This window comes from Gavia stellata, chromosome 2 (assembly GCF_030936135.1).
Source record: "Gavia stellata isolate bGavSte3 chromosome 2, bGavSte3.hap2, whole genome shotgun sequence".
NCBI classification, from domain to species: Eukaryota; Metazoa; Chordata; class Aves; order Gaviiformes; family Gaviidae; genus Gavia; species Gavia stellata.
The window spans coordinates 2,806,896-2,830,831 of NC_082595.1; the positions used below are offsets into that span (position 1 = coordinate 2,806,896).

At 36.6% G+C, this 23,936-nt stretch overlaps 1 protein-coding gene across 7 annotated transcripts in view; it reads right to left on the reverse strand.

Annotated features, from left to right (window-relative positions):
- Positions 1-23,936, reverse strand: part of CDC42BPA (CDC42 binding protein kinase alpha) — a 191,366-nt gene that overhangs the window by 52,803 nt on the left and 114,627 nt on the right. For all 7 annotated transcript variants that reach the window (XM_059834726.1, XM_059834718.1, XM_059834733.1 and 4 more), the window contains exons 10-17: positions 23,593-23,759; positions 23,016-23,138; positions 17,853-17,986; positions 15,968-16,210; positions 15,604-15,714; positions 9,757-10,004; positions 4,715-4,820; positions 2,886-3,010 (exon numbers count right to left, since the gene is read on the reverse strand). In XM_059834726.1, coding sequence (XP_059690709.1) covers positions 2,886-3,010; positions 4,715-4,820; positions 9,757-10,004; positions 15,604-15,714; positions 15,968-16,210; positions 17,853-17,986; positions 23,016-23,138; positions 23,593-23,759 — 1,257 coding nt within the window. The remainder of the gene's footprint in view (positions 1-2,885; positions 3,011-4,714; positions 4,821-9,756; positions 10,005-15,603; positions 15,715-15,967; positions 16,211-17,852; positions 17,987-23,015; positions 23,139-23,592; positions 23,760-23,936) is intronic.

Sequence of the window (23,936 nt, forward strand, 5' to 3'; positions counted from 1 at the left end):
CTTGTCAAGTTTGAGTGATTTGGCAAATAATAAACTTGTCAATATAATAGCTCCATTAAGGCTGAATGATCTGTGAGGTTCTATTGCTACCACATCAGAATTTGCAATGAAAGTTTGATTCAAATGTTTATATTAAGATTTTGGCTATATTTATAGCATCTTGGGATAGTAACAGCAAAAATAAAAAGGCTTTTGTACATTTGCCCTAAACAAGATGCAAGACAGCACTGTAAGAAAGAAGGGAAAGGCTAAAGGAACATGATAGCCCATTAAAATTACTCGCAAGTTATAAAATCTGAAAGAAATAATAATTTAGAAGGGCCCAAGGAGTCGTAAATAAAGTGACAATCTTAACCACCCAAAATGTGGACTTGAATAGTGGGGCAGATTTTCTGAGAGAGATATCTATTAGATGTCAAAGCACTCAAAGGAAGTAAGGGACTCCTTGGGCTTGTGGTACTTAAAAGAGGGCTAGAACAAATCCCTTGAACTACCACAGGCAGCTGAGCAAACTGTTTACAAAACCAGTAATTGATTCCATCTACTGCCTCGTATCCTTCATGAATCACAGTACAAAAAGACGACGGTAGGCAAAACCCATTTTTAAAAGGTGGAAAGTATGCACCCAAAATACATATTTTAAAGTAATATTATGTGAAAAATCTGATTGTTTTTAAGAGGGAGCCTACAAGCTCTACCCTACTTAGCTCCAAGGCATTCTGTTGTCATACTGAAGAGGTGGACAGGTATGGATTTAAACTACATGTTCTTCTGAGGAAAACATAGGCTTGTAACTGATTAAATAAGATTATTTTTCTTCAAAGTTAGGGTTTCTTTCTTTTAAAATGTTAATCTTTATTACATGTTCCACAGCAAAACATCCCCAGAGAAGGACCTAGCGTGAGTATGCAGTGCTGAATTCTAAGGACAGCAGATGGACATGACCAGATTATCTGGATAACACATGGAAAATCTAAACATAATAAGAAAAAAATGTGAGCCAAGAAATGGCCTCACATAGATGAAAAAAATTTAACATAAGCAGAGAGAAGTATGGAGGGAAAATTGAGATGTGTACAGTGATTAAAAACTGGAACCAAGCCAGATACTTTTTTTAATCTCCTTAATGTTTGCCCACAGTACTTCTGTGTTGTTTTTTTTCTCTTAATATAATTTTTAGTTCCATACTTTTTAAAAGATACTATATTATCATAGGGGACCAGTAAAATAGTATCTTTCATTCAGAAAGTGTCTTGCATGTTCCTGATCTTTTTTCATTAAGAATCTTTAGAGATAACAAAAAAGTCAATCCCAAACATCTTTTACCCACCAGTGACATCTCTAATATATGCAAGATGCTTTATCATATACCTGAACGACATCAGTAGTACATCTTAAAATATTAAACACTCTCATGAATTGGAGAAAGGACATTCTTAATGGCTGTTGGTACATTTTTACACAATGTTAAGTAAAACAATCCACAACTAATTCTGACTTGTCTTCTTCCAGAACTACCAAGTTTTATGAGTGCTTTCTCATGGAAATCTGAAAAATGGGGTTTGGTTACCTTGGTGCATTAAGACAGATAAGTATTACCTTAAACAATATGCAATGTGAAATAATAGACTTGTCTCTCTTGTTGCCTTGATTTTTTTTTCTGAATAAACATTTCTGATTGGCTAGAAATTAACTGCTCATTTAAACAACTTCTATGTATTTTTTTATTTCTGTGACACAGGTGATCTACTACACTCACAGTTACGAGAGACAAGATTTAAAAGGAACACACACAAAGTGGACCCTTTAAATTTTTTAACCTCTGCTACAAATACAACGCCTTAAGACACTATGGACTTCATAACACAGATTGGCATTACATAATTTTATGTAACAAACATTGTTTAAAACACTTCCAGAAACCCAGAGGACAGCCCTTCTTTCTCATTACATATTCACATGGCTATATTCAAAAGCCAAACTTCTCTGTATTTGGACAACAAAATGATACATTAAAACAAATGTTTCCCATTTTTGCTTTGACACAAGTTAGATTTTTTTTCACTAACGTGAGACTGGAAAAATGGGGGGAAAAAGATAATCAAGTAGGAAATCAAAAAAAGACCAGTATATGATGATGAAATCTTCCCAGAAGTGGATGATCTGTAAAAAAAAAAGTCTGGATGCAAACTGTTTTTGTAGATACTAAAACACCACAATGGACCATAAAAGGTGAGGGGAGAGAAGCAGGCAGGCATGGAGAGGAAAAATAAAGGCCACCTAGATAAAACAATCTTTTTCTCTTAATAGTTTCAACTTGGTTTTTTTTTTTTTCCCCATAATTTATTAGAACTGGATGGAAGACTTTAGAAATGTAACGTCATTATTTAGCAAAAGTATTATTAGAAACATCACTTGACTAGCTTTGTGGTAGTCTCAAATGCCCTCCTTGTAAAAAAATCACATAAAAGTTGCACTGTATTTGTTTCATTCTGCCACATGTCAAGCAGATGAAGGAAATTAATACCGAGACACAAATACTCTCAGCCACTGCTTTTCCCAGGCTTGTTCCCTCTCAGAGGCGTGAGCTCAGCACATGACTCCTTTCCAGCATTCTTCCAAAGCCACAAGCCACACCCAATGGCCATGATTCTTCTGCACTTAAAAAAGTTGTATTTGGTAAGACACTTTCGCTCTTAAGGAGGAACACAATTTTCCAGATTTGGATATTATTAACATCTCAAGCAAAAATACAGCAGAATCCCAGACGCGTGTGAGATTTCACCCAAGCACTTGCAAGTACCATGTGCAAAGGCAAAAATCTCAGTAACAGCCCTACCACATACTGAGGGGATTCTGCAATGACATTAGAGCAGAGTACTCACCATTGGATGATCTCAGTAATTTGGGCCTCCCAGTGTGCCACGGACTCCTTTTTATCAGCCAGGTCTCTCATCTCTTCTTCCAGCTGCCGGTTATTCATACTCAGCCTCTCAAACATGGTGGTGAGCTGAATGAGAATTTAAGGAACTTGTTAAAGGTTTAAGCTGCTGTGACTCCATCTGTGCACAGACTCATACTACATATTCCCCTCTCCCACACTGCCCATCTACTTTAAAAATTGGTATTACCCATCACAATAAACACCACGTAACAATAAAAGCCAGAATCTCTTCTCATGTAAGATCTTAGCTGTACTGAAAGGACATTTTTAAGGACTAGAACTACATTGTTACTCTAACAAATTAATCAGTATCCTGAGAATTAGTCTCCAAATACCTCTACAACTGTTAGAAGGTTTCTGCTTTGCACCATATAGGCGTGGAATGTTGTATATAAAATTACATTAAAAGAGCAAAGCAAGGGCACAAAAATCGTTATAGCTCAGATAAAACTGCCGAACCTCTCCCTTGTTTAGTAACCATGGAGAATGAGAGGCTTAACAGATACAGGCGTGAGTCAGTCCTGAGATTCTCCAGGTGTCTCACATTCCCCTATTTTTCATTTTACTTACTTGCAGACAGGGAAATCGAAATTAAATGCACATCTGTAAGTACAAGATGTTATACCTAGCAATTAACCTCACTCATATTCACATAGCTGTTATTCATACATACACATTCTGCAACACAAAAGCCACAGCTAACCTGAATTGGTATTGGGAACTAAACCTTCATTATGTTAAATAATTATTCAGAAAGTCAAACTGGAATCAGAGATCAGATAGACTTTATAGGAAGGCCTGCTTAGGAGAACAAATCTCATGTGAAAGGCTTCTTTTAGTACTGAAATATATTAACAAATCAAAATTATGAAAAAAATATCAGTTTTAAATCTATTCTGCTTTTTACTCCTGAGTACTCCACTCCATATTTATCACTCAAATGGGCTTATGATTTAAATATGCCTATTTATTAAATGTTGTTTGACAAGAAAAATACAAAGTTAACTAAACTAAAAAAAAAAAAAAGAGACCAAGCAGAAAAACTAAGCCTACATATAGGCATATATAGTATGCATCTTACACTGGAATGAAAATATACTTTAATTTGAACACTGACATGCAAACATGCTTACTTTGAAGAACACAGTACTTTCATCACATTTTTTAAAAATCTAATGCATTACAAAAAGAATAGACAAGTTTAGCAAGACTTGGCTAATCCACAATGAACTTGAATAACCTGTCAAAACGAACAATAAAGAGATAATCTAAATGCTTGAAACATAATTATTCCTTGCTCAACACACTTCAATTAATATGCCTTATCATTTGTGTTTTTTTAATATCTCAAAGTAACACTTAATGTCAATGGGTGGGAGGGGCCTGCTATTTCACAGTAATTGACATGCAAATATACTCTAAGTAATCACATCACTAACTATATATTTTTATATTTGGGTCATACAATGAAATCATCTTTTTTTCTGGCTTAAGATATTGTCTAAAATTAATCTTACCAACCTGTAAGACCACCTAACTCAATTCCTACAGATAAATACACATACATACATATATATGCACATACTTTCCCAAGTTCAGATACATGTAGATACTCTCTATCAAAATCAAATATTAAATCACCACTTTTTGCGTAATATTCATTTCTACTATCAACCAAGAGTAAATAATAACCAATACAGCTCTATATTGTCCAATTTGTACATAGCATACAATAGTTGTAAACTCAGGACTCAACTAATCAGCACTTACCTTATCAAGTTCATTTGAAAGTTTTTTATTTTCCTCTGTTAGCAGAATCTTTTCTCGTTCATACTTCTGTTTGAACTCTGTTTCAAACTCCTCTCTTTCGCTTTGGCTAAGAAATAAAATGAAGTAGAATTAGAAAGTTTCCTATTCTAAAACTCATCACACTATTCACTTAAATACATGAAGATCAATGCGTACACAAGCTGAAAGGGAAGTGCTACATTGGTAATACCACAGCCTATTAAAACTAAGCAAGTAGTGGATTATACTACCATCTTAGGGCTATAAGACAGTCTGTTGAATTTTATCATCGGACAACGATCTTCCCTTCAGTACGGAATTACCAGAGCTCCACTGAGCTAACCTTTATCAATCCACCTATACATATTTTGCTCTTTAGGTGAATCCTTCAAACATTGAGCAGCTCTAATTCTGCAGACCGAAGTGTGTGTCAGTACTTTAAGACACTCAGGGTAAATTCTCGGCTCACAGAAACATTATTTTAACTTAGACATTTCTGTAATTCCAAGTTTCACACAGAATGACAGGCAAAAATGACCACATATGAAACCAGAACATACAGAAGCTAAATTATAGCACTTGGGCCTGGGTCTCTGATGAGAAAAGCTTGTATGAGGCTAGTCTTTGGACAATTTAGAACAGCCAGAACCATTAATTCAGGTACCGTATACTCACTATCGGCAAAAAGCGAATGGGTAGCTTATACACTCCTAATATCACCAAATTCTAGAGCAGGTTTGGACCATTCTTTCTGAGAAAGTTTCAAAGCAGCTGTTTCCCCCAACCCTTCCCTTCGCCTGCAGATGTCCTTCTGTAGAGGGGAACCCCTGGTTGATTCTGCTTAACATCAACTTCGATCTTGCACAATGACTATGAGAACCTGAAAACATATGAAGCTGCAGGTCCTCTGCTGAAAAACATTGTCATTTCCTTAAAGTGTTGTACAGCAACATTTTAGATGTACAACTCCCACCTCACATCCACTCTTTTGAGACTCACTACATTTGCATCTTGTATGCACTGTTTCACCAATTATTCAGGTAACTGGCAGAAAGTTCATCAGTAGGTTGATGGAACTACACTATAAATGCCACAGATACAGTAAACATCCATTCAGCAAACATCACCAGCCAACCTTCAAAGGTCTGAAGAAGTGCCCAGTATAAAAGCTTAACTCTGTAAAAATAAAACCCAGGGGAAACCTTGTCTTGAGCATTGCAATTTTTTTTTTTGATACCGATCACAATTTTACATTGTGCAACAGCGAAATTACACCCTCGCCTCTTTGTCTGAGACGCAGAACTACTACAGCTCTGCCAAATGGAGAGAACACCCTTAAAAGATGAGAAGTGTCAGTGGTTACAGTGAACCCAGTTAAGAGTAATGCTGGTTTGAATTTCCTATTCCTAATTTGAAATTCATTTAGTGCTTCAACCACTCTTTGAAATCTAGTACAGCATGTTAGACTCATGGTGAAATTCTATGTTGCTAGGCATCCTTTGAAACATAACACTACATCCTAGCAAAGTAACATACTATCCTTACTGTTTAAACGCCAAGTTTGAAATTCACCACCACTCTTTTTCTATATCAACAGATTCCATGCATATGATGAGCAGTCTAGGGAAAAGGCAGGAAGAGATTAAAGCACTGGCTGTCAGGGGAATTAATAACAGGTCCTGCTTCTGTTTGCAAGGCATAGATTCAAAGCTAATTTCTCAGACAGTAGACCAAACTAATTTTTAATTAATTTAATTTATTACTTTTATTTAAGCTTTTATTGTTTTGTTTAGGGTTTTTTATTCTGTATTTGTCTAAAATTCATTCTTTTAAGGCTTTAAGGCCCAAAGCAGCCATAAATGGTGATGGATTAAGGAAGCTTTGGATTGGTAAAAGAGCCCAACATTTTTGTAGTTTTCTGTATTTTACATTCTTAATTCAACCAGTGATTGTCACTAACCCATTAATTCAGATTGCTATAGTATAATACAGAAACAAAGATGATAGATTTTAAACAGAGGAGAATGCGGGTATGATCTATCATACCCAAATATCAACTCAGCAAACCACAGAACTGTGACAGACTCCATAGGCATACCTTGGACAGCCCGGAAGATCAAAATAACACATTCACTTTGAAGCCTGGCATCCTCCTCTCCCATCAAGCTTTTTCTCTCATCTAAAATTTAGCTATGTATCCGCTCTTTAAGTTTAAGAAATCGTACATGACCCAGCTTTCTTTTTATCAGTAAAATAACTGTAGCAAGCCACATGCAAGTAATGTGAAATACAGCTTTATGGTATCACTTTGTCACTCCACCTCTTTATTGCGGCTGTATGAAGTGGAGAAATATTTTATCTTACTGCTTTAGAACCAAGAAAAGTAGACCTGAAACAAACACCATTCCCCAGGCTTCTTTATATCACACACTCGAAAACCAGCAAATGCTATTTTATAAAGCTCCCTGCTTTATAAATCTATCACTAAATAACAGGCTTAAAAGAAACTTCTACAAACATGATTAATTTTACACAGTTTCTTGCACCTTCTTTTGAAATGTTTCCTAATGACAATTCTAAGAAATGGAATATCGTGCTACACAGATCACTGGCCTGATACTGTGTTCCTACGTTCCCAATTTTAATAGCATGCAGTTTATCAGACTTTAGCAAAGGGCAATCGTTTTATACAGAAAGGTAGTTTCTCTCCCTCAGAGACTTACGCTATTGAAATAGCAAAAGTAAGAAAGCTGAAATTTGAAGGAAACAAAGAAAATATACCTATTTAAAAAAAAATGAAACAAACCACTAGCATGTAAGTTGCATAAAAAAGTACACAGAGATTTTAACCAAGCTCTTACTCACTCTGTACTATAGCCCTTATGAAGTAATGCAACCACATCCTCTTATCAAAGCCTTTTGTTTTTTAATATGCACTAAAGATTATTTTTAGACTACTATATTTTTCCCCCCAATTGTATATGCACACTTCAACCCCATGCCCACCCCAAGCCTGTTGTTGAAATAATTCCACTTATTTCAGCATAAAGCCTCCAGGTGCTTCCTTTTCAACACTTACATTGAACACCTCTGTATTGGCAGACTCACAAAAAGCTTTGCATGCCTGATCACAAAAGCTAAAACCAGTATGTGTAAGTGGAAACAACAACAAAAACATCCATGTTCTCTTAAGAAAAACTACCACATACTGAGAATCGAGCAGCAACAGCAATTCTTCCATTCCATTCCTAGTATTTAAGCTTTCCTTCTAAATCCCTGAACTACTACAGATGTCAATCTGTAGCACACCTTGAACAGTGGACTTCTGCATTTCTGTGGAGTCCTAATACTTGCATGAGATTCTGCAGCTCTGTTTAACAAAACCCAGTTAAGATCAGGTCTTCATTAATCACTCATCATGTGCTTGGACACCTGACTTCGTATGATGCTGAAGCCCTTCCCTTTAAGAGCCAAATATTGGACTCTGGTTATGTGACACACTTCTGTTCACGCTTTAAAACGTTCTCTTACACCAACACTCGAAATACATACAGAAAGACATGGTTACGTCAGCACTCATTTTAGATATGCATCCAGTTCTTCTTTTATTTATGGAGAGAATCTAGATTGAAAGGAGGTTTATGAACTAGCTAGCATGAAGCAGATCAGCATTGTTAAGCCATTTGATATTTCACTAGATGGACATCTAGTTAGAACTTCTGCAGCTGTACAACATTGGAACGGTTCTGATAAAACTCCAAGGAGTTTTTGGTCTGGTCAGTGTTTGGAGGCATGTTCTTTAGCTACAGTTTAGCCTGCAGAAAGAGGTATTAATGATTCTTTATTGAATATTCCTTCTTCTGAGACACTACTGGACTGACATGGCATTAAAGGAGTATCATACTATCACCTTTAAATATTAGAAGACAACATAGCCTTCTGTGCATGTATAACTTATAGGTCAGCAAGACCATTAAGTTGTGGTACAATGAAAACATGCTGCTGATGCAAGTTTTACCTCTCAAGCTAAAACAAAGCAGCAAACTACCGTGTTAATATGTCCGGCTTATGAATAGCCATATTCTAGGAAGAGACAGTTCATCCACTGCTTTCTAGGCTGTATGATCTACTTCCCCTGCTGGAAACAATTTACCACAGAAGCAGTGTTTCCACCTCTATTTGCACAAGCTTTTTTGAAAAATCTTGATTTTATTTACTACTAATATTTAAGGACTCGCTACAGTTTGGCTAAGCTTTCAGCAGGAACTTCTCCATGGTTTTTCTAGTATGCCATCTTACTACAGCAGCAAAAAGAAGCATCTGTGTTATTCAGAATGCTTTGTAGACACTTTTTTATGAATGAAAATGAACACCTTCAATTTATGACTATTTCCATTGCTAAACTATCCAACAGAAAAACACGTTTTTATTGATGAATGCCTCAAGGAACATTCTCAAGGCCACTTATAAGCTCCACCACGTGGGAGAGAAAAAAGCAGGTCTCTCACAAATTACCATGTCAGAAGAGATAAAGCAGCTTATGCCTACAGTAGTCTGATGACTGATGTTAACACTGGATGGAACCCAGCATGGATTAGCCTTAGTCCGCATTAAGTGACTGTTCCTGTGCTGGCAGAAATGTAAGCAATAGTTGATCTCTAACACATTAGTTTTGCATCAAAAGATGAAAATACCAAACAGAAAAAACCCCAGCTATTTTAAACTGCAATAGAAACTTCAGGGGTTGACTTACCCTGAGCTGAAAGTCTGCAACTCAAGTTACATACCTTGGAATGGTCAGCCAGTGCAAGAATTCTGGTGCAAAATTAACTGTTTCAGTAGAGGGTTGTGGATTTTTTTGTTCTGTTGTATTATTAAAGGTGACTATTTTCAACCCTGGCATTAGCTCAGCCAAAATGCACCAGTCTGCACTACAGTTAAGGAAGTAGTAATGTATTTGGAAACATGGTAGGAGACTTCAAAAGATATTTTGAGCTTAAAGGTAAATTCCATACAATACTCACTTTTCTCTTCTGGTTTTCTCTAACTTGTCCTTCAAAATCATGATCTCCTTTTTGAGGGCAAGCTGCTGGCTCTCTGCATCCCGTAGTTCTTTCTTCAGACTTTTTATTTCATTAGCATGCATTATTTCACGTTTAGATAGTTCCTCTTCATAGAAAACACTTTTCTTTTCCAGGTCTGCCTTTAATTTAGTGATCTCTTGCTGGTGTTCTATACTGCTTACCCCAGGTGAGCGACCAACCTGTTTTTGCTAAAATAAACAGCCCCAAGTTAGGACTCAAGAATGCTGAAAATTATGCTTAATAACAACTCAGTATTCCTGAGTCTACATTTAGAAAACATCCCATTATAGACTTGAGTTAAACACATCTATCTCAACTTTTTTGAAAATTTGTTAGAGCATAAATCTGAACTGTACTCTTTATTATTTTGTGATTTAAATGCAGCAATAGTTTTCAAGCCATTGAAAATTTGATCATCACTTTAAACATCTCTGGCCACGTTCTGACTCCCCTTACATGCAGTCAGAAAGTGACGACAGAATTAGACAGTTTTTATGCTCCCACTCACACGGCTGACAGCAACAAGTTCAAGTGACTTTCAGGAACGGAGAGTAAGGACTATGATATACAGTCAATATATTTTAAAGCACAAATAACTTGTGGAAAAGCTATACTAAGACAAGCTTAACTGAAGGCTAAAATCTAGCTACAGAAACACTATATGGATTGCATGAATCAGGGGGGAAACCTGACCTACCTGACCTAAAGTGACCATTTACATTGTAGTGGATTAATAGGAAAAACAAGCTTTAAACAATAAGAGTAATTACTTCACTTTTCGCAGCTGCATAGCTCTCTTAGTGAGGTCTTCTGGCATTTCAATAGTCTTTACACATTGCTTCAGGATACATACACATTTGCACCAAATGCTGCACTCACTAAACTCAATGTCCTGCCATAACATAGAGGAGGAGCAAGATCAGGTTCAAAATGAGGTAGTGGCATGACATGCACTGAAATCCAAGTATGGAAATACTTTTTAATGTAAACACATGTATAACTTGGCTTGGATTTTTTTCTTTTAATTTTTAGTATGTATTTAAAGGTAGTCTAAGGAAAGGAAATTTCTTAATAAAAACACTGTATTTTGAGAAAGTGCAGGTAACTGGAAAACCTACTTCCTTACGGTGACTGTCTCAAACCTTCAAAAGGATTGAAGATATTTTATTAATTATACCTCCATTCTTACCATGAGATATTGAAATCCTCACAGTTACCCTTAATTAAACATGGCTTGAGGTAATATTCTTTTGCTGATGTATGAATAGACTTTAAGAGCTAAATGTCATTGCAGAGCAATCGGATGAGCTGAATTTCTACCACAATGAATTCTGTGAGAAAGCTGGGCCTCGCTGTTAGTGTCAGCAGAACACTGCAAAACCCCCTAAATGTATGAGCCAGGTATGTGCTGCTACCACATTGTTTTCTCTAACTCATCAAAACGACCATCTGTTTTGATCTAAGAGTAAAATCCTGCCCTTAGGATGCAGAATGGTAAATTGGAGACAGAAGATGCCATCCTAACATGAGATGGTTTGGAGAAAGACAGATTAACAAAAGAAAAAGAAAGGAAGTCTAGGAACTTTGTTTCATGCACAGGCAGTTAACTACTGTACTTGTTTGTTACTGCCCAACATGCCAAATTGCCTACGCATATATGGCAATGGAACACATAAAAAGTTTAAGGTTTTCCAACATCCTCTATCAGGTATGTAAAATGTTTTAGTGGTATTTCGTATTTTTTTTCCGCAATGAAAAGACACTATTAAGATCATAAGACAGATGGTGCAGTAAAAGAGAGCTGCATGGTATCATACAGTGGCTTACAGAACTAGAGTAATATAGTAAACAGAGAATATATTTTGCATTGATGTAAGCACCAATTCCAACTAGATGTTTTCATACATCTTTTCATACATGTTTCAAGTGGACAAAATGGTGCAACTGAATCTCCTGGCACATAGATGCCATCACTCTGCGCTGGAAGTCTTCCCTCTCTCTCCCTCTCATGCACACACACAGACATACACAAAAACCCAAACTAAAAAACCTCCACGCAGCAGCTTTTTCGTTAGGCAGTTATGAAGCTGAACAGTCCAAACTGACAGCAGTCTTGTAAGTATTACTATATGTATTGACATGTATATCACGTACTATGGTTATCACAATCGCAACATTAACAGACATCAAGACTTGAAGAATAAAGAAGAATAACCATTAAATACTGCAATAATAGAGCAGGAAAACTTACTATATAAGTAACGTAATCCTAAATGAACGTACCATTAAAAATCTTGGAAGACTTCTGGCTTGTCTTATAATGAGATTAGCCTTTTGTTACAAGCGCTATTTTGTATTGCTTCAAGGCTTGTATCTTGCCTTTTGCAGATAGTAATAATAATTTACCTTGGTTAAGAATGTGAAGAATCTTACTTAGGATTGTGATGCTAACAGCCCAAAGTTTTATGGTATAAATATTTGCCAAATGCAACATATTAAGAAAGATGCAATCTTCCTTATTACAATTCTATTAATTAGCACTTATGTGGATTACTGTATTATTCCTCTCAATTTAATAATTTGCTCTTGGTCAGGTAGGAAGGAGAGAGTTGAGAATTTCATTTTCAATACGCTACCTAAATATTTAACATGCAGAATTTGCTTGAAGTGAACTTACAAAAGAATAAACAAACAAACAAAAATCCGCCACACAAATTAGCACAAAAAATTGCCTAGTTGGCCCAAAACAGACTCACCCAACACACCTTTTCTGTATGTGTAATTCAATCCAGAAACAGAATTTTGGCTGTCCGAATAAATGACTAAGGCTTTATAACTAAGTTTACTGAAGTAAACAGCAAGCGTAAGATCTTCTAGCACACCTATGAAATGCCTTAAAAACTAACAATAAATACGTCTATCTACTAGTGAAGAACAGAAAGAGATTTGTAGGTATTGTAATATTGCTCTGATGAAAATGAAGGCTGCCCTCTTCCATTCTTACATATAGCTCTATTATTCAACGTTAATGGAAGCTTGATTAGAATCAGAAATTTATTGCAATTGGTAACTGGTTTCTTTTGGTACCTTCCTCCAGCACGTGGTCCAAGTCATTAACTTCTTCGCTTACTCATACAGTATGCTTTCACTACTCTCACAATTCCAGTATCGCATTCAGCTTCACTCTGAAGAACAATGTTGAGAGATGCCTTACTGGGCCAGACCAGCATCTTCCCTAAAGCAGTGGCTAACTGGGGACAGCGCCCAGGCTTGCCTGTTTTTATGAAGTCCATTCCCTTTGGAATACAACAACTGTTGGACTAAAGGTATTAGAGGGTACCTCTCCGCACAGTCAGGGGCCTGGTGTTCATCAGTTTGTCGAATCCCTTTATGAACCTGCCAATACTGTCGCAACCGCAAACTCCTGTGGCAACAAGTTCCAGGAGTTCACTCTCCATTCTGTGAAGTTCACTCCCCATTCACCTTATCCATTACCTTCATGATTTTGTAAACCTTAAACATAATTTCCCCTCAGCTTCTTCCTGCCCAAATTTAGGAGTGACATCCAAATAGATGTTTTCATACATGCCTGTTTCAAGTGAGCCATAATGCATCTGCTGGCACATAGACAGTTAGATGCTGTTTAATGCACCCCAGGATGAGGTTTGCCACCTTGGCTGCCAGGGCACACTGCTGAGCCTGCTTTTTCTGAAAATCCAAATACATGATAGCCACTGGATCTCCTTTATCCACACGCTGGCTGACAACTTCACAGAACCCCAGCAGGTGAGTGCTGCAGGACTTCACTGGATAGAAGGCACACTGCCTCCTTCCCAGTAGGCTCTGCTTCATCCATGAGCTCACTGACCTTATTCTTTACTACAGCCTCTACCCCTTTCCTAAGGAAGTCATACCCACTCCTCTGCAGTTGCCAGGATCTTCTAGACGAGAGTTAACAGTGGCACAGCGGGCCGTCTGTAATAAGAGGGTGCACATCTTGGCCAGCAGTTCTCTTACTTCTCACCCAAGTTCCTTCAGAACCTCTTCGGCAAGGTGACCGCTCCGGGGGACTTCACATCTGACTCACCTGCCAGCTCTAACGCTTCCTGCACATCATCCTCAGAGTGATCCAGTTCATCTGACCAACGTGCTGCAAAGAATGCACTCTGTGTGGCAATCTCCCCTGCTTCAGCAGTAAAGTCTGACACACCAGAAACTTGTTGAGCATTTCTGCCACAGCTCTATCAACTCAGAGATTACCTTTTTCACCCCTGCCAACAAACAGCCCCATGAGTTTCCTAAGGTGGCTTTCTGCTTTTGATTTAAAGAACTTCCCACAATCACTCTAAGCATCCTTTGCAAAGTGCTCTCTAAATTCTCTTTATTTAGCCCTCAACATCCTGTTTACACTTAACCTGCCATCATTTATGGGCTTTTCTGTTCTTTTTTCTTTAAATATTGACCTTTTCTCTATGATAGCCTCCTGAACTTAACTAAGGAGCCATGCAGAGCTTTTACTGAACGGATAATGCAGTATTACAACAACCGCACGCGATCCAAAGTGTGCTTACTGTACTGTGAAATATTACTAAGAAAGCTACAATTCCCCTTTCCTCTTTTAATAAACCTGCCCTGTTGTTATGAATCAGCATATCGTTTCGTCTCAATAGATCTCCAATAAATTCCTCTCGCCTCTTAAACTGTCATACAAACTCTTTGCTGATGGTGAAGATTCATGAAAGCAGAAGAAACACATCTTAATTTTCAGATAACAATCTGAATTCACAGTAGCAGGAGCTTTATAAATCCAAATTTCATATTGAATGATTTCCTTATTTTCATTTAACAAAGGAAGGCAAAATAAAAGAATGTTTGCAGAAAACCCCCAAATTTTCTGTGCAGTGACAATGTTGACAAATGTCCCACAGAATTCTAATGAAAAAAACCCTTATTATTCATGTAAATTAGGACCAGAATAGGCCTAATCTGACATTTTGCACAAAAAGTTTGGAATTATCCTACTGGACGAAACATTGCAAACAGGATTTTGCTGTAAATGAACAGCAATCCTCATGTGGAAATGAAAAAACTTTCTCATTCAATTTCTGAGAAAGTCTAATTTCTTCAGAGCACTGTATAAAACGGTAAATCATAGAATGAAATAACAGTTAACATTCTTGGCTTACTTAAATTTCTACTCCTAAAAACACATACATGTGTGAGCAATCTCATTGATATAAACAAAACTCTTCATGCCCAATGCTGCTCTTGTGCAAAAAGGTCTCAACTTCTGGCTGAGAGGCAGAATACACTAAAACTTTTCCTTTACAGTTACATCAGTTGACATCTATTGTGGAGGAAACCATCCTTCTTTTGACTTACATGCTGAGGAACAACACAGTACACAAAACACCTATACAGAAACCTGCACAGGCTGCAGGTTTATCTTCAAATACTCAACCATCCTACACTAAAAAAAAAAAAAAAAAAAAAAAAAAGCTTTTAATAGGTAAAGTTAAACAAAGTAATAATGGAAGCAATTTGGTAAGAAATCATTGAGTATTAAGAAATACTTCAGTGAGCAGTGAACACACTGGCCTGAAAAGTGCATTAGGCAAATGTTCATTTTTTTGGACAATAATGCGATGCATGCTTGCATTAATATTCAGCATCAACTGAAGTGACAAACTGACAATACCCTTTTGTCCTGCATCTGCAAGCAATCAAACAGATCCAAGTCCTAGTTGACTAGTAAGTTTGCAGGTGTTAATATCAAAACAGACTAACCTTTAGCCCTTCTACTTCGCTTTCCAACTGCTTAGAGTACTGTTCACTCCTCTCTCGCAATTTCCTGTCTTTGGATGCCTCAGCAGCTGCAGCTTCAGCTTGGACTTCCAGCTACAAAAGTACATACGTTTTTAATAGGTAGGATTCTTTTTTTTTCCCCAGATCTATTGATGGTTTTCAATATAAGAGATAAATCTTCAGCACTAAACTGGACACTTCAAATTCTTAGAAAGCAAAATCAGTACCGTTTGAAACAACAATCAAAGACTTAAAGATTTACAGATAACATAAAAAAAAACTTTGTCAGAAAACCTTACACATAACTACTATTTCATAGATTCTAAACAGTCTTCTCACCACTTACTTCTTTTTTAAGTCTCTCTGTTCTGCGTAACTCTTGCCTTAAACTTTCTACTTTTTGCATCACCACTTCCATTTCTTCCTCCTTATCTCGGAGCTGGCGGGCAAGCTTTTGTTTTTGAGAGTGCAAGTCTGTCAGCCGCTCGTTCATCTCTGAGAACTCCTGCATTGCCAATTTCCGCTGGCTGTGTGCATCTTTCAGCTCTTTGGCTTGGGATTTTAATCTGTCACTAGACTCTGCCAGTTCCTACAGTTTAAAAAAAGAATTAAGTAATAAACCTAGAAAGCTGCAAGGCCAATTCTGTCTTTGGATGCGCATCTAACACCTCCTCCAGAGCGCATAGAAGCTACATATTCATTTCTTTTCATGAATGCATCTATGATACAGATTATATACCTCCATAAATAAGAAAAGAGGCCAGGTTTTACACTACTAAAGTTAGTAAAACTGCATAAACGTAAACCAAGTCAGAATTTACTCCATTATTATAGGTTCCACACAAAGGCTTTCAAGCACTTGCATTAAAATATAAAAATACTTTGGTTTCTTAAAAATGTCATAAACACAGTTTTTCAAGAACTACTTAAATGAATAAAAAGAATAGTACTTATTCTCAACTGCTAAATGATTAAAAATTTTTTGCATTAATTGAATGGAAAACTGCTCTATGAAAATTTCTACTTTAGAAACTTTTGAAAACTGACCTGCAACAGCAAGTATGTTTTCCCCACACTGTACCATAATATCAAATATTACAGAAAGTTTCAGGCAACAAAACACTGTAGTGATTAATAGCAATAGATGATAATTATTCTTTTAAAAGAAGAACCCACATGAAATCACACTGCTAGTGCTGTGATAACTCTACAGCACAATACCTTCACAAAGGTTGCTGTGTCCTAGATCTGTGCTACTACACTATGAATGAGGGACCACAACAGTTTAAATGGTTTAATGATGTTCAGGCAAACCGGAGCAGAACAAAGAAGCAAGGAAAAGCGAGTCTGAGGATGAAAAGAAGAGCGGCAGGAAGAGTTAATATTTGGCACTGTTGACATCTATACAAATTTAAAAGCATTTTCTAAGGTTGTTAAAAAGAGGTCCTAATCACTACAAGTTGTTTTAGAAGAGAGATGGTCTTTCTTCGACAAACTGGCAGTTTAAGGGTTAAAAAGTAAAAGAAAGTGTTATATACAGCTGGCGCATCAACATTCTGTGTGGACTCTAAAATACTGGGCCTATATAATCATGATGAGAAACAGGCTAATGTATTTCACACCTGATGACATTTTCAAGTTGATTTAACCATGAATACAAGAAAGAGCCATGGAAGACAGTATGTTATAAATAAGAAAACAAGGAATCGGGGAGACAGAGAAGAAGAAATAAAACCCAATATTCTTTACTGTAGTTATTTCAAATTACTTTTCAACCTTCATATTGGGCAATTTTTCACATCTCTCTTCTGGAAACACTTTTGTGAACACAGCCTTAATACCGTACTGTTAACATTTTTTTCCTTGCTACAGTCTCACCCATACTTCAGATTGAATTAGTTGTCTGGAATAGTTCTTCTCTACTCGTCTTCTAACCACTATCATTATCACCTTAATCTGAAGCTATAAAACCTTCTTTGCAGCCACCATGCAATTTGGATCATGGAGTTGTTCACTATCTGGAAGCAGTCACCTAGGACCACCCAGCAGTCATACATACAACATGTTAAATAATGTACTTGCCTTCAAAAAAGAGGCAGAAAGCAAAGTAGGTCACGCTACACATTTGTTGTCTGCTCATTAATTTTACACTTGAAAGTTATTTCAAGCAAAATGAACAAAAATAAAGTAGTCTCTAGGGTTTAGAAGAGTTGCTGACAAAATGCTTTTACCTTATTAAGATCTTCCCTCTCTTGCTTCAGCGTTCTGACCTGTTTCTCAAAAGCCTTTATTTGTCTGGAAGCATCATCCAACTCCCGCCTTGCAGTGCTCGCCTCCTCAAGTTGCTGTTCTAGCTGACCAGAATCTAGAAAAAGCAGCAGACTTCTAAATATGTTAAGAAAAAAATCATTATTCCAGAATAGCGTAGTCTAGCTGCTTGAAGCCCCTTCAGTATTTGTTCTAGTTTCCATTTAATCACAAAATAATGCAATTCTTATCTGGTTTAGAATAGCGAGTAGGTTGTTTCAACCGCCATTATCTGCTTTTAACACAACAGAATAAAAGGTCACAGCTTGCTGCAAAACAACATAGAAAACGGTAAAAACTTTTCACATTATAATAATCACGCACTATACATAATTCTGTAATGTATGCTTTAACATGACCTATACATTTGACTTTTATGCACTGTGATGTAATATATAACGCATCTTTTATTACACTGTAATTATAAACAGTCTCCCTCCTCCCCCCAAATTCCCCCAGAAAGAAACAGTAAAAGTAACGGGTCACTCAAGAGCTGGCACGCGTTCTCCTGTTGATACACTTGAAATTAACTTCAGATGATTTTACTTATTTCTAGTGTGAAAACCACTTGTGTTTATGTGATCTGCTTTATTACTACTATAAATACAGGAAAACTATTACAGCCAGTTTCTTACCAACTGTCAGTTACACAATGAAAGTACATTTCTAAGCCAGAGCTAAATAATGTCATATAAATACGCTCAAATGCGACAACATGAAAAGTTGAAATTCATAAAATACGACAACTGAAAATTTCTAGCTAGTGGGTATTTCTTTCCCCTCCTAGTCCTTCATTTAAAAACACAAATTTAAAGTTTTATATATATATATATATATATATATATGAAGGTAGGTTAATTCCAAGTTCTATGAAATCACTGGACATTTTGCCTTTGACTTCAGTTGTGGCAGGTCTTCAGACCATACATATCTACTCACAGAACAGGAACCCATCTATACTCTTAATAAAAGCCTTTTACTACATTTTCATAAATGCAACCCTAAGAGACTGTCTCTTGGCAAAATCAAACATAAAAACACATACATTTCTAAGAGCTGTAGTTTCTGAAACAAGAATTTTATAAGCAAAGGAATACCATTAGCTTATACCCAGACAAATATTCACTATTGTTTTAATTCATTGACTCTTGTTTAAAATTTAAAAGAATGCATTTAAAGAAAAAACCAGAGATTATTAACTGCCTCTTTTATGTAGTCTACTCTGAAGTCACCAGCAAAAAGAAAGTTTATATATGGCTCTGCTGAGCCAAGATAAATCTCTCTTCCGTGCATGAACTACTTTGTTCCACAGCTCTGTTTTCTTCTTCCATGGCTGCCCTTTACATATTTGGCAATATTAAAGATTCCTCAAAGTTTTCTCCTATGTAACTTAGCGAACAAAAATTATAACTTTGACCTCAAAAATTGAAAGCATATGCTAGCTTGCCATTTCCTGGAAAACTAGATAGACAAGAAAAACATATTTTCCTAAGGTCCCCCTGGTGACCCTCCTGAATTTGACACAATTTCATGTTCATTTTTTGTTACCTTTTTAAGCAGGTGTTTACTCTTACGGCTCCAGAAAAGGCAGTAAAACAGGTTAAAGAATATAGCCAAAAGCTAGTTGTGACATATGTGTAGTCAACGATAATTTTCCATCTAATCACCCTAGCTGTTGCTAACATTTTAGCTAAGATATGCAAACACTCACTGTAGGATGTTATTACATTACATTTAATTGCCCAAGAGATGAGCTCAAAGCATAAAGTTCAGCTCTGCACCTGAACTGAACAAACTTAAAGTTCATCAGATCTAGATCTGGAAATTTAGATATTTTAAAGGCCACCCAGAAAACCTGAAATAGCTCCCCTAAATTTGGAAGCATTCAGACATGACCATCATTTGGTTTGTGCCTGTATTCTGTCATTAATTTAGTTTTTTAAATGTATCTCACACCCCCACACCCCTCCATAAAATCAAGCAAAGTACAATGTTGTCTCTTCCCAATTTTATCAAATTAGCTTGTATTAGTTACAACTCAAGGCACAAATTAGTGTCTTCTAACTAATGGCTGTACTGACTGGACCAGACAAGGCATTCAAAGTGTATACTGGAAAAGTTATGTGGTGACTGGGGATGGATTAGACAACTCTGCATCTTCCTCATTTGATTACATTATTCACTTCCAACCCAAAAACCAAAAGCACATATTGTTTCTAGGAATAAATACACAAATATATATGTGGCGTGAAGCAGAAAATTCTTAATGGATACTCAAGGGAAAACCTTCTCAATATTAACTGTCTTCACCAGACATTGACTTCTTTTAAATAGGAAAAGGAGTATCAGTTGTGTTGGGGAATGTTCCCACACCTTTTTTATTTTTTTTTTCATTACCAAAGGAAGAGACTAATGCTTTCAGCAATGAACTAAAATCTAAGTTGCAGTTCAATAGTCAAGAATTAAATATAACTTAAAACTGATCCTGATGCTTTTCTATGAAGGACTGGTCCTATTCAAAAGCTGTTCATGTAGATGTTGCTTTTCAGTGGTCCCGAAGAGCCAAAACCAGAGCTGAGCATTGCTGCAGAACAGAGGTTTCTGATCGTGTTGTCTTTTTCCTCATCACAGCAGCAAGTAGAGGGACACCAGAGTGATCCTCCATGAGCTAGTTAGGCATGTTCACATCCAAAAATAATGCTTATGGTACAATACAAAACTGCTGCATCATGCCAGAGCAGCTGTCCAACTGTATATCCGTAACAGATTTTTTTCAGACGACACAATTTTAACAGCATATAATCTATGTGCTGCAGTCTGTAGTTCAGACATAGTGTGCTTCTGCCCCATAACGTAGCAGCAGAGTCTAAACACACCAGCTAAAATGTCTGGAAGTTAAGTTCAAGTTATTCTTTCTGTGGGGGTTGCTGCTGGCATTCCTGACTCTTTCAGGAACTGAATGAAGTCTTTTCACAAATACAAACCAGAACAAATCTTTTTTGTTGTTTCCTCTAACCTTTCTTGATGAGTTTTTTCCCTTGCCAGGGGTAAGGTACATACAATAGAGATCAAGCTACCGCTACCTGGGTCTGATTTTTCTTTCACATAAAATGCAGACATTTTCCTATTTGGATTGACAAGAGGAATCAGATTTGTCCTCCCAGTTTCTGTGGTTCTAGTCCTGATACCTAACAGTCTCTATCAATCTTGTTAATTTTCTTAAATAAAAACCATCTTGCTGTACTTCCTTTCTCTTTGAAGATGTCTGTGCTCTCAAGATCCTGTTTTGTAGAAACCGTTATAAAGCACGGTAGCTATGAATCACCATGAGAGAAAATTCCCTTTAACTTAATTCAGAGCATCAAATCAAGAATACTGAACATTAGTATTAGTAGCTAGCCTTTAAAGTAGGCTAAAAAGATATTAGCTAAACAGACAGAAAATGGGTTCACTAACAGCTATTGCCAGAACCTGGGAGAGTAAGGCTGGGAAATGATGGATTTACATATATTGAATTTCTTTGAATCTTTCCCTAGACATCTCCAGTAGCCTCTAAAGACACAGGATACTGGGCGAAGTAGATCTTTGCTTTTCGACTAGTTTGGGAAGAAAGGCAGTATGACATTAATTAAAGAAATTCAGCTCTTTATCTGCACAGATTTCAAAAACACTTTTCAAACTTAAAGTGCTGAGATACTTGATAGCCAAATTTTTAGTTATCATAAAATCTTCATGAACTCTCAGAAGCAAAGGAATTAAATGGAAAGGAAATAAATGTTCAGTTTTGTAAGAAATGATAGCTCACTGACAGCAGAGCTGAGAGGTGGTTCTTCCCTCTCTAATCTCCCTTTCCTCATATGCTCCTATTGCTCACCTTGTGCTGATTTATTAGATCATGAATTGATTAAATTCTCTGTATCTAGATAGTTCTTTCCTTGTTTAATTGAGTGAGTTAAATTCAGAGAGAGTCCAGGGCATGCACAGAGAGAGGAGAGGCCACACAGCTGTGAGCAGGACCCATTTTGGTGGCAGAGTTTGGTCAGTTCTGCTGCTCATGGAACTGCAGCCTTATAGCCCATAGTGTCCTCTCTCGTGGAAAACATCCTTCACTACTCCCTGCCACTTGAAAAACTTGTTATCCCTGTACTTTCATGCACACAGCCCACCTCCGAGAACCCACGCTTTTAGAAAAGTACCGTTCCAAGAAAATGCTCAGAAAACCGCAACTCCAGTTTGAACTAGCTTTTACTCCACATTCAGTTATAAAGCACTAAGCAACAGCACACTATAAACCGCTGTGGTTTCAAAGAAAATATAAATATAATCAAAATTGTGATTACATGTCACAAATTTGGCCCTTCCAAGGAAAATTCAACAGAAAATGAGATAATGAAAAATATCAATTGATGCTTAAATCATAACAAATCATCCTTCCATCAAATATTTTTAAGACTATTAGAACTGTTAGGCTAAAGCCTTCAAGTCTTCACCCCTCATGTTTACTCATAAGCAAGAAACACCACCTTCCTTCCAGTTTACTACCTAGGTACCTGCATACCAGGGGGCAGAGGTGTACAAAGCAAGGAATGCTAAGAATAGCTACAGTGACTATGACTTCTGAAAGGACTGCAGTGACTTTTGTTACTGCCAAAAATAACCAAACAAGTGCTCCCTCTGCTCTTGCAGCACACATTGCAGGAGGAAAGAAAAAAAAAAAAAGAAAGAAAAAGTAGTACTAAGGAAATTGGTCATGGTTTCACAGATCTCAGGTAGAGTCTGATTCACATCCATGTAAATTAGCAACACCACAATTTAAAACTAGTGGAACTTTACCACTAATAATAATAGCAGAAGTCATTGAAATCTTCCTTCTCTCTTGCAACTGGAATTACTGAAGTGCTGAATATTAAGCTGAGTTTGTAGAAAATGTTGAGCTACCAATGAAGAGTGAAGGGTAAAATGAGAAGTAAAAATAGACTGGATGACTCTTTTAGAAAGCAAAGCAAAACTAATGTTACATTAGGAGAAAAAATCTTGTCAAAATATAAATATTAATGTAAAAACTGTAACAGGAAACAATAACATACCTGTTACCTGTTTCTTCAACTTTTCAATTTCTTCTTTCAAACTTTTAATTTCTAAATCTTTGCTTGCTGTTATAGGGCCATCCACTGTTGAATACTGCAGAGCCTGGACTGTCTGGGTGGACTCTAGAAAAAGATGGAAGCGAGAGCGACAAATTACAGGAGGTCAAAAAGGTATCACTGATAAATTAAGACATGCCAAAAAGCCCCTCCACTGAGGATTCTACAACTTAAAATTTCCAACTACTAAATGCCAATTTTTCAGTAATTGTCAGCTGGACAAACTAAGTTCTTAGAGGTTTTAAGAATGAAATCTTTATGCCATTGTAACCAAGGCACAGTGCAAACAAAGTTAGCATGTTATAAGAAGTTGCATACATGAGATACTTCAAGCATAAAGAGTAACAGAAGTTTAATTTGTCAATGGAAATAATGAAGATAATTCTTTTCTGCTAGAAAGCATTACAGGAGGTATTATGTTTTTCCCACAGTATAGAATATACCTTACAAAGGTGCAAGGTATTCTAAGTCAAAAAATTGATTGAACGATTTTTTTTTTTTTTTTTGTTAATGACTATACCTTGCAGTTTTCTACTAAGTTCAAGCTTTTCCTGTTCTAGACGTCTTATTCTCCTCTCATAAGCTTCTGTTGCTAAACTATCCTCCAAAGTTCTTTGAATGCTGGCATCAAGATCCATGGAGGGTGGTCCAGCTGTCAGTCTTAGACAGCTGCGGTCTGAAAGCACACTGGGGGGAAAAAATTAAACAGTATTGGATTTTACAACAGGCTGTGTTTAAAATAATTTTTAAAAATTATATCAATGAATAAATAGTTGTTTAAATTGTTAATTACAATTAAATTGTAATTTATTACACAGACAAATAATACCTTGTTAGTATGTGCTCATTAAAAATTGAATTCAT